Raw genomic sequence first — 12,289 nt, 5'->3', positions numbered from 1 at the left:
CTCTCCCATGGAAGTGTTTTAAATTTATTTTTTTCCTGAGATCATATTTCTCCTCTCTTGTAGAGTAATATTTTATGACGTTTTTAGGTAACAGTTTTGTTACTAAATCAGCAAATGTTTATATTTAGGTTTAGAAATAGAGTATTTGTATGTTAACTTGTATCCCTAATGGATTACCCTCACTGATTTTTTTGCAACACATTTAGCAACATTACTTTTCTAGTAATTACCCCATATTTGCACACAATAAGTCAGTTATGGTAATAGCAGCAATAAAGAGTATGGAGTGATTCTTGGTCCGGGACAAATTTTGCTTTATCTAGTATTGAGTTATTTCTTTCTACCATAAGTTGTATATTTTTTATATGACAGTCCCAGCTCATATTTTCATCTACTATGAACCCCAAATATGTATTTTCATTGTCCACACCGTCGATTTGTATTTTTGTTTGCGTATCTTTCCTGCTGTAACCGAATAGCATTAATTTAGTTTTACTTATGTTCAAGGATGATCTACTTTTTTAGCCTGCCCTTTCTTCAGAATAAAAGGCGGCAGTATCCTGTGCAAATAATATTTGCTTTAAATCTTTTATCACTGTCATTTTCAAGTTGAACAATTTTGGTCCCAGTATTGATCCCTGAGGTACTCCACATGTAATATGTTAACTTGGAGATGTGTATTCTTCTATTTTCACATATTGCTTCCTGTTAGCTAGGTAGCTTTTGACCCAATTCAAAATTAATCCTCTGATTCCGTACCTTTTCAATTTTGTTGTTAGGATGTTATGATTAATTGTATCGACGGCTTTTGTCAAATCCATAAATACTACAACTGCATACTTTTTGTGGTCTATGGCGTTGATAATTTCCTCAGTAATTTTGATCAGCTCTGTATCTATTAGCTCTGTATCCGTATTGACTATCTGTGAGTCTTCTCAATTTTAGAAAATTGTGAAAATTGTTTTATTTTTAAAAATCGGGACAACTTTAGCTGTTTTAATTTTGCTAGGATGTTTACCAGTCTGAAATGTTAAATTACAGATATACTGTACATAAGATGTTCTATGATCTCACTGGTGGCTTTGAGTTTTAGAAAGCTTCCCACCTCATCCTTGCTCCATCCATACTCCTCCTGCTTGCTTCTATCCAATGGCAGCAGTGGGAAGCTGTGAAGACGGCAGATGCGCGGCAGAGGAGTGCATCATAAAAAATAAAAAAACAGGCAGAGGACCGAAAGAGGAAGTGAAGGGGACCTGGTGAGTTATTGCCCCCCAAACGTACACACACTGGGTCCTGGGAACAAGGAACTTCTCACAGGAGAAATGGCAGGAGGGGAGGGGGGGTAGTGTAATACACAAGCCAGGACCTGCTCTACAGTCTGTCTTACAGTCTGTGTACTCTTTATCACCTCATCACACCTTGCTGTCATAAGTCTGCACCACTATATTAAACATAAACAGCAGATCTTTAACTGTAATAAAAGCAGTCAGATAAATTATCTTTTTTCCCATCACAGCATGTTTGCTTAAAGCTCATGCTGATGTCATAGATAACTAGTAGGACATTCAGTGGAGAACACACACACATCTCCATCAAAGCCTAAACAATCCTCATCCCAACATCCCCATCCCACATATGTTTTCATTATTGTTCATGGAATATGTAAGGATAAAAATAAGACATGCAAAAATTAAACCTTGGGATATGGCGGCGGTTTTCAATTATTTTCTGTCATGTCCCCACTGAGGGACAGAAATGTATTTAATTAATTACATGTAATTACATTTTTATGTAAAATAGTCATAATTAATACAGTACATTTTTTTAAATGCAGACAAGAACAAACTAACAAATAAAAAGTGATTTTATTTACACTATTACACCATGAATAAAACATTTAATCGTATTAATAGCATCACGTTTTATAGTATTTATTTGACAGTTTACTTTTTAAAAATACATACCGTATTTTCCAGACTATAAGTCACACTTTTTTCAAAGGTTGGCTGTTCCTGCAACTTATACTCCAGAGCAACTTATAAATGGAAAAAATATATATATATACTTTCACCACAATAGGGCACTCTAGACTTTTGCACAATAGCTCCTAACCCTTAACAATTCAATATTTAAACAGTAGCTTACAAAGACAACTGAAAACACAAATGACCCCCAAAAGAAAATACTATTCTGCAGACTACAAGCTGCAAGTGCAGCTCAAAACAGTAATCGAGCAGCAGAGAGAAAGTTTGGAGTAAGTGAGAAATTTGTTAGGACGGGCATAAAGCAGAGGCTACTCTTACTGCGATGAAGAAAACAAAACAGTTAGTGTACTTAAAACAATTTGTTATTTTACATAAACTGTTCATGTTTATTTTTCGTGACTTACAGACATAAAGTCTGTTTTTGTCAAGTAGTTTGTCAAATAAATTACCTGCAAAAAAATGCGACTTGTAATCCAGTGCGACTTATGTAGGTTTTTTTCTACCTAATTATGCATTTTTGGCCTTGTGCGACTTATACTCCGGAGCAACTTATAGTCCAGAAAATACGGTATATTTTATCATTTTTATTTTATATAATCCCTTTATTTTATGCTATTTTGTTTCAATATTATTTATTTTAGCATGCTTACTGTATATGTTATTATAATAGACATATGTTACCTTATATAGATACATATAGGTGTTTTTAAATAAATTTGAAAATAATTTTTTACCCCATTATTATTTATTTTATTGAACTTATTTTTGACTGGACGTTTTTTTCACTGCCTTTCACTCCAGTCTGTCAGCTGGCTTATTATTACCATCCTGTGTGACACACGAGCCCACACGCACACAGACACACACAGACTGGTGTGCAGTCTGTGAGAAAGAGAAGGTTGAAGTGTAAATTCCTGCCATGCCTGTCTTTTAGCAGCCTGTGAATTTATGATACAATTATCCCCAGGAGATACACGGCGCACACTCACTTTGCACTCTGCAACTTAGAGTGTGATACTGAGCTACACGTATGCCCTGCAAACTGCTCTGCAGCCAACAAGAGCACGTCTCACTTTTCTAGTTGACAAAATTGTCACCAGATGATGTGATTTAGTTAAGCTGCAGCATGTTTTTATTGTCCATTCTTCCCACCCTGTCCATGTGGTAAACATCTACGCCAGATTAGTCTGACCTCTCGCGCCACCGTATGACGGAAGAAGGCCTGGAGAGTGCGTGTCAGTGCTTTTGCGTGTTTATGTTTTGGCATTAGCCCCTGCATGCGTGTTAATGTAAGGAAGAAATAGCGGCGTGACCGTGCGTGGAAGACGACAGGAACCTTTTCCTACATCCAAAAATGTCCAGGGAACAGAATGTGTCCATTTGGCCCCTGGGAGAGGTCACAATAGTAACTTTAGGTCTCTTCTAAGGATAAATTACTTACAGGAGGCAGGGGGTGGGGAGGGACATAGGAAAGGGATACCCTAAATGCATGAATGGAGAGACATAATTGAGGTTAAATGTGTGACAGATCCAGTTGATCCAGGACCAACTACAATACAATCAACATATAGTTCCCATAGGAAACAATGGAATTACAATTCATCTGTTCCCGTGTCAAACTGTGGCCATTCAACTGACTGTTAAGCTCTTCTGCGAGTAGAATGTACAATCGATAAAACATGCAGTCTTAATAAACAAAAATATGCTAGTCATTAGCCATCTTGATACATACATGCTAGTTATGTTAGTATCTGCATTTACTGTATTTGCATAGGTTATCCATATCGAATTCATTGCAGTGCCCATATTGGACCGAGGAACCAGGACAAGGACTTTTCTTCCATTGCAGTATGTTCTATTCTATGGTTATCATCACTTTTCATTTAAGCTAAGGTCTTCAAATTGCACAACGTTTGGGCCTATTGATGATATTGGCATGTGTTAGCATGTTCATTTAACCTTCCTGCAGGCGTTTTTTTTTTAACAAAGAAATATTTGCACTTCTCATTTCATGCTAATTAAACCTTCGCATGCATGAGTGCTCGCTGTCTGGCTCAGGTACGCATGTTGAAAATCCTGTCTGGTTATTCTCAAATCTGTTACCATGTAGTCGCCTTGGGTACTTTTTTGTTTTTTTGTTTTTTTACTGAAAAGTTGCAGTCATGTTTTGAATGCCGGGGCATGGGTCGGGATTATGAACTTTGCGGGAACCTTGCGAGTGCTGGTGTCGTTCTTTTCCCACAGTGCGGTATAAATAGCTGGCGAGTGTGGGGTGACAGTGGGCAGGCAGAGGCGCTCCTAGCGAGGATCCCATCCCTCACACGACGCCACATTCCAAGTACACCTGGCGTTGCCCATGACATAGGTCACCTGGGCGGATGTGTTTGGGTATACACGTTCCTCTTCCTTCTCACACCTTTGTTCCCTCATCACAACCCTTCAACCTCCCCCTCCAGGACCCCACAGGTGCAGGTCTTCGTGTATGCTGCACATGTGTGTGCTGCATCATTGTGGAAGCCTTTAATGGCCACTTCCTAATTCACAGGGAAATGGGTCATACCATTTACATTCAATAAAAATAAAAAAGGGATGACTGGATTGTTTTTGTATGTTTGCTACTGTGTAGTCTACTTTCTTGTAAAACCAGAAGAATTGACAACTGAGACTCCACCATTCATTATTGACACCAGGGGTGGGGGTTCTGTTATGACTCACCAGCCACATATTTACCGGAATTTGCACCAGAAATGAAACAGGTTCTTCCTCAGAATGTCTGATACTACAAAGTGGGATGGAGACTGATTATGCAGTTGTTTGTGAAAACAAAACAAATTAACCGACAATTAATGAAAACAGTACTCGTACTCACGTGATTATCTCAGTTTCCTGCTAATTATTGTGCATTTATTTTGTTTGAAATAGTGAATGACATGATCTCAAACATGATGTAATGTTTATTTAAGAAAAGGCTAGGTTATGTTATCTTGTGTGAAAAATGAAAAAGACATTTAATTTTTTAAGATAAAAAAACCCATTCAATTAAATCAAATTACATAACATTTTAATTAAATGGGTGTAACTTTTACTCATATAATAAATAAAAACTGAAAAGATGGAATATACTATATCTCAAGATAATGTATGCAATTGGATCAATATTCTGCATTAATAATAAAATCAATTGAATTTTAATAAAATCAGAAGTGTATGAATTGTATTTTTATTAATATATCAATATATTTTGATTAATATGTATTTTATTAAACTCATAATTAAAAATAGAATGTGAGGGGTGGTTGCACGGTGGTGGTTAGTGCACAGGCCACACAGCTTGGAGACTCAGGTTCGATTCCCTGCTCGGGCATCTCTGTGTGGAGTTTGCATGTTCTCCCCATGCATGTATGTGTGGGTTTTCTCCAGGTACTCCGGTTTCCTCCCACATTCCAAAAACATGCTAGGTTAATTGGTGACTCCAAATTGTCCATAGGCATGAATGTGAGTGTGAATGGTTGTTTGTCTGTATGTGCCCTGTGATTGGCTGGCGACCAGTCCAGGGTGTCCTCTCGCCCGAAGACAGCTGGGATAGGCTCCAGCATGCCTGCGACCCTCGTGAGGATAAGTGGTGTAGAAAATGAATGAATGTGAAGGGTACAACCTGAGCCAGCTAATTGCAACCACATTCTAACCTATGGACAATTTAGAGTCGCCAAATAACTTTCATGTTTTTGGACTGTGCCCGGAGAAAACCCACACACAGGGAGAAAACTCCACACAGGGATGCCCAATCGGAGATTTGAACCAAGATCATAGTGATGTAAAACTCTTGGATTCATTGGCAATAATGTCAAAATGAACCTTGATCTGGGCGGCACGGCGATCGAGTGGTTAGCGTGCAGACCTCACAGCTAGGAGACCAGGGTTCAATTCCACCCTTCACCCTCGGCCATCTCTGTGTGGAGTTTGCATGTTCTCCCCGTGCATGCATGGGTTTTCTCCAGGTATTCCGGTTTCCTCCCACAAAGGACATGAAAAAACATGCTAGGTTAATTGGCGACTCTAAATTGTCCATAGGTATGAATGTGAGTGTGAATGGTTGTTTGTCTATATGTGCCCTGTGATTGGCTGGCGACCAGTCCAGGGTGTACCCCGCCTCTCGCCCAAAGACAGCTGGGATAGGCTCCCCGCGACCCTCATGAGGAAAAGCGGCAGAAAATGAATGAATGAATGAATGAATGAATGAACCTTGATCTTACTAAAGTTGGAACACTCTGAACATTTAATAAATAATTTGGAACTGTCAAAACATGGCAAAGAAAAGAACTGCAGGAGCAGTCAAGGACATCACCTCTCAGCTCTTTCATTTCTGATTGAATAGATATACGTAAAAAGCCCTTATGGGATGTACATATGTTTTCTTGCTGTCAAAACAGGTCAGTGAGAAGGCAGGAGGTGATAATCAGCCCTAAATATACCCCCTGTAGTTTCCTGTCGCCCGGATCTGTTTACACGGTGAAGACGATGTTTCATAGTTCATGCTAACACCCACTGCTTCCACTACCACAGCACAAAATCCCTGCCGTCCCTGCTGGTCAACTTAGCCTCACTGAAGCTTCACTTGAATTCAGGTGGTTAAAGGTAGTGTCAACACAAAGAGACACTTGTACATGAAATGAAAAGTGACGACTAAGTATAGCAAGGCGTCATGTACATAGTACGTGCTACACAGGGTTCCTCCGTGAGAGGCAGGTGCTGATTTGGTTTCCCATGGCTATCATGGTGTGGTGGAAGATGTCGTGTTTATGGTTGAGGGCTTGTGTACACGGACAAGCACACACTCCCACCCGCTTGTGGTGTAATCACTCACTCCTATCTGGTCTCCTCCGAGCACCTTGTTCTGCAGCATAAATCTGCCGGCAGACAGCTGGAGGCACCGTGACTGATGACCTCCAAATTAGGGTGAAGAATATTAGCTTTGATGAGAGTTACCACGCTGCTGTGTGCAAAATACCGACAAAACAAAAAAAAGCTGGTTGACTTCTGATTCATTGTGAAAATAATAGATATTGTATCTTCCGGGATCAAACTTTTCAGGTCTGGAGGAGACACACTTGGAGACTTCGTCATCTACAACTTCACCTTCAGCTTCCTTAGCAAGGCACTTGCCACAGGTGTGTTTGGGATCTGCCATGCAGCTCACTTTTGGCTTCAGATTGTCACAGTACATGTTGGAATTTATCTTTGCCTCAATTAACTTGAAACTGTCTGGATCTTCCAGAACCTGCACCTATTCCAGCTGTATTTCCTTGGATTTGTGCTTCCCACCAAAATGGTCTTGTTTTAATTTATTCCACCTACGGCCTGCCTCCGGGAACGCCCACTCTGCTCTGCGAACCCTGTTTTTTTTAAATTTTGTGGGTATATACCGCTGGTGCGTTGGAGCTCAGGAGAAGCCAAACGTGTGAACACTGCCTCCAACCTTGCCTATTCGAGGAGCAGCACTCATTGTCGGACACACTTTGTCCGAGGCACCGTGGAGCTCAGAAGTCGGACGAGAAGGTGGCGCGTTTACTAATGGCAACATTCATTCATTCATTTTCTACCGCTTTTTCCTCACGAGGGTCGCGGGGGGTGCTGGAGCCTATCCCAGCTGTCTTCGGGCGAGAGGCGGGGTACACCCTGGACTGGTCGCCAGCCAATCACAGGGCACATATCGACAAACAACCATTCACACTCACATTCATACCTATGGACAATTTGGAGTGGCCAATTAACCTAGCATGTTTTTGGAATGTGGGAGGAAACCGGAGTACCCGGAGAAAACCCACGCATGCACGGGGAGAACATGCAAACTCCACACAGATGGCCGAGGGTGGGAATTGAACCCTGGTCTCCTAGCTGTGAGGTCTGCGCGTTAACCACTCGACCGTAATGGCAACATCTGTAGTGGAAATGTTTTTTGCTGGACTACCGTGTTCCATATGTCGGTGAGCACTATGGTTTTCTCCACCTACGTGGACGCACAGCATGTCCGACATTAATGCACCTTTCCAGGCAAGAGCAGTTTGGCAAATGTTTCACGTTCACAAAAATGGTCCTGTATGAAATGCCGTTGACGATGATGAAAATATTTTTCTCTTGCTGGGAATCACCAACTCCAATAATTTCTGCCTGAGCTTGCCTCGTAAACAAATAATTCCTCCCTGGGGGGGAGGCAGGGGTCTGTGACAAAACAGACCTCCAGTTTTACCAAGCCTTTTGAAAACGAGCGTTTTGAGCCATCCCAAACGTCTTTCAGGGCTCCCTTCCAAATGCCCAAACCTCATTATCTGAAACTTTGGCATCGTTTAACACGAGAATACAACATTCTAATTACATTTATAGGTCAGAAAAGCGGAAAAAGCATAACAGGTCCCCTTTCAGTGCATCATTCATTTCTCCTCTGAAACTTTTGCGGTCAGAAGTCTTTAATCAGCGTAGATGTGGAGCTGGAACTAATGTGAGTTTTTTTGCTCACAAGATGCCTATCCACGCCCTTTCCCAAGCCATAGAAAACCACATCTGGAGTGACATCATTAAAAAAGCAGGGCTGTAGACAGAATCATCAGCCTAAGTGATCACATGACTGCTGTTATCGTATGATCTTGTGACCAGAAATGCACCGCTGAAAGCAATGTATCTGTCTGACTGGGGTGCCGTGTTTTTTTTTTGTTATTTTTTTAAGTTTTGGATGCCAGGAATGCCAAGCCAACACAAGATGAGGCTTCAGCAGAATGCTAACAAATGTCTGAATGATTGTTTGTTGTCCTGCCACCACCTGACACCCAACCATGCGTGGAGAGCTTGACATTGGCCACAGCAACACAAAGCATTGTCAATGCACACACACACACGCGCGCCCACACCCCCGAGGAGATCAATTTGCTCCCTCTGGACTCCACAGGCTTTTCAGCTGAGTTGAATAGAGGACAGCAGCGGGAGGCCTGCCAATGTTTCTCTTACGGGGTGTAAAGACAAACAATCAGCAGGATGAAACAGGGTCTTGTTCTTGTGATGAGACGCTGATTTACACCTGGATCATTCTCACTGATGGGGGATAATTAGCTTGGCCTTGCTAACAGTTTAAGTACATACTGTGAAAGCATGAGTGAGAGTATGAAGAGAGACCTGCTGGATATCGGTTGCAGAATAAAACAGCTCATCATTACTTTAAGTATAAAAGTTGCAGCTCACCCCCCCCCCCCCCCCCAAACTCTACATGATTGCATATGATTGCAAAATTCTCTTCAGTAGATTCCCATTTGTGAGGGAAACTTGCTTTCATAGCCTCAGGGATGCCACTATCTTGCTCTGATGTCATGTGCATCTATGCTTTATGCTCACAGAAAGAATTGCCTATTTTCTGAGAAAATAAATACAAAAAAATATCCTTTAAATATTTCTTTTTGTCCAAATATTTTGGGGAAAGCAAATGCTGAATAGCAAATGTGTGGCCATTCACTGTGTACCATATCGAGATTTTTTATTCACTTTTTATTATTGACATGACCACACTTTTATTACATTTTACTATTTTTGCAGGATATTTTGAATGGATTTGGGGGGACTTTTTGTACAGCCATAATTTCCACTCTTCACATTTGGGCATTTAAAAAAAGGAGCACACGCAGCACGTTCTAGTAGACTTCAATCCAAAAGACAGAACAATTAACTTTTTGCAGTACACAGCCCTGAATGAATTCAGTATTACATTATTCATCTATTTCCCCTTAATTCTTACACTATTTTATTGTTCCAATGTACTGTCATTTAGAGTCACATTTTCTATGTATGTTCCTATGTATACATTATTGTCAATAAAGGCACAATTAATTATGATAATGTTTTGGCATCCAGTGCAAAGCTCATTTGCCTCGCAGCTGCAAAAGATACCCTTTACCCTAAATCCACTCTTGGCATTTTGTAATTTGGGATTAGGCACATTTATGTAATTATGCCTGGAAGCGACAAAACAATATGGGAAGTAGCTACTGTCATCGAAAAGTATTGGACTGGGAACTCCTGCATTAAATAGTGCCTGACGTAAGACTTGTCCCAACTTTTTTTTGCAGTCTCGAACTCCTCCTTTAATACATTTCAAATATAGTTACTTATTTTACTTTGACTTTATCAGTTAGACCCACACTTTTACTAACAATGGCAGTGCCTGTAGTGCTTTTGTTTTGTATTGTGTTATCTTTATTACAAATATTAGAAGTACTTTTTCTATTAAATTATTTTCTTCACCTACTTTTACCTGTACTTTTACTTGTACTTGAGTAAAATGTCAACAACTGTACATCAATCTTTTAGTACTATTTCCACGGGTTTCTTTTTTTGTGCTTTAAATAAATGTGTAGTGCTTGAACGATTAGATTCAATGAACGGGTTAATTTTTAGTCATTCGCCCAGCACCAAGAAGTGGAAGAAAAATGAGAAAATAAAAATTCCTCCGCTGCGGCGACACATAGGGAGCAGGACTTTCCCTAAAAAAAACTTTTTGTATATGTATATAGCCCAATAAGCGAATCTGTTAGATAAAGGCAATTGCGTCCTGATGTTTAAAGTATACATAATAGTGAAAGGGCGTTGAAGGCTGTTTAAAAAACATCTTTGAGCCAGACTATAGATCCAGTTTGACTTCGGCGGAAGGATCCACTGAAGCGTGTCACTCCTTGACTTCAGTAGAGAGGTAGAGAGGTGCGACGCAGCGTGTTTCCAAGTCAAAGTAGTAACTTTTTAAAACCACAAATGCTGAACTACGATTGGACCAGATGTAAAGATAACACTACCATGGTGGAATAAGTTAATTTCATTTTTATTTACTAAGTACGAGTCAATTCCCCACTTCCCACACTTTTTTTTTTTTTTAAAGAAGTCACCATCCAGGGAGCTCTCAACTTTTGGTGCTCTTATGTGGATTTTACAGCAAACATGGAGCAAATGCCCGGTTTCTCCTCGGGAAAGTCGCTAGTCCTCATCCTGGGCTTCATTCACCTCTCTCTGGGTAAGTCTTGTTTTACACGATAGAGCTAATAATTCAGAAGTTGTCAGGTTCTCGTTTTTTTTTGTCACCTCCACCTTCTTCGGCTTTCGCATAGCATCACATACCATTTGTGCTAACTCGCGTATTTGAACGACGGCAAAGTCTGTTAAAACAAACTGACTACAACGACATCGTATTTTTAGGTTAATCGAGTTAGTCTAGTCCAATCCAGTTGATATGAAGCTATTTGAGTGTTATGGTAGTATCCTGTATTTTAGAACTGAACCTTTGTAAGGTCTTTGAACGTGATACATTGTATATTTTCCGCCTCTACTGCTGTATGTTTCCTTATATATTATGTAGGCTATACATTTAAAGCAAATTGTCAAATTTCTTTCTCATATTGACCTATGTGCTGTAATTAGTAACAAACATCTGTCCGGATGTTCAACAACAACCATTTAAGACATTTAAATACATTTTCTGCTATAGTTTCCCCACTGTTAAGGATGTTATATACATTCTACTCAATGGCTGTTTGTTTTGTGGTCTACCAATCTGTTAATTGTTGTAGAAATGTGACATAATGGAGGCATAATAATTGATTACCTGTTAATGTATGCATCATGTGATGTCAACAACATGTTTGCATGTTAACAACGTAGCAAGGAGTAGGAGTGATGCTGTCTGTGTGGCAGTATTTTCCATTCATGCCACATCAAGATGCAATCTGCAAGATGTTGCAGATGAGTGCAACACTTGTCATGCACAAGTTTAATTTTACCCCATGTGCCTAAAGAAGTAAATTATTCTGTTTTTCTATTGTCGCTGACTATCAGTAACGGCTGATATTCAAGGCTGCAATATCGGTATCAGAAGTGGAAAAAATTTTATCGGGACACCCCTAATAATAGGGGACCGTCAAATAATGAAAAGGAATGAAAAATATTTTTGGAGACAGTATTCTGAGCTCCTGTGTCAATGCCATCCATCCATTTTCTATGCCACTTATCCTCATTAGGGTCGCAGGAGTATGCTGGAGCCTATCCCAGCTGATTTCGGGCGAGAGGTGGGGTACACTCAGTCACAGGGCACATATCGACAAACAACCATTCACACTCACATTCATACCTATGGGCAATTTGGAGTCGCCAATTAACCTAACATGCATGTTTTTGGAATGTGGGAGGAAACTGGAGAAAACCCATGCACGTAGGAGGAAAACATTCAAAATCCACACAGAGATGCGGAAGCGCACATTCAAACCTAGATCTTCCGGATG

General features: G+C 40.2%; 1 protein-coding gene across 1 annotated transcript in view; it reads left to right on the top strand.

Annotated features, from left to right (window-relative positions):
• Positions 1-10,696: 10,696 nt before the first annotated feature.
• Positions 10,697-12,289, top strand: part of notch2 (notch receptor 2) — a 35,758-nt gene continuing 34,165 nt past the window's right edge. Inside the window, exon 1 of the mRNA XM_058073435.1 lies at positions 10,697-11,028. Within this exon, the coding sequence (XP_057929418.1) occupies positions 10,956-11,028 (73 nt within the window). The 5' untranslated portion in view covers positions 10,697-10,955. The remainder of the gene's footprint in view (positions 11,029-12,289) is intronic.

This window comes from Doryrhamphus excisus, chromosome 5 (assembly GCF_030265055.1).
Source record: "Doryrhamphus excisus isolate RoL2022-K1 chromosome 5, RoL_Dexc_1.0, whole genome shotgun sequence".
Lineage (NCBI taxonomy): Eukaryota > Metazoa > Chordata > Actinopteri > Syngnathiformes > Syngnathidae > Doryrhamphus > Doryrhamphus excisus.
This window is presented reverse-complemented; position numbering and strand designations above follow the sequence as displayed.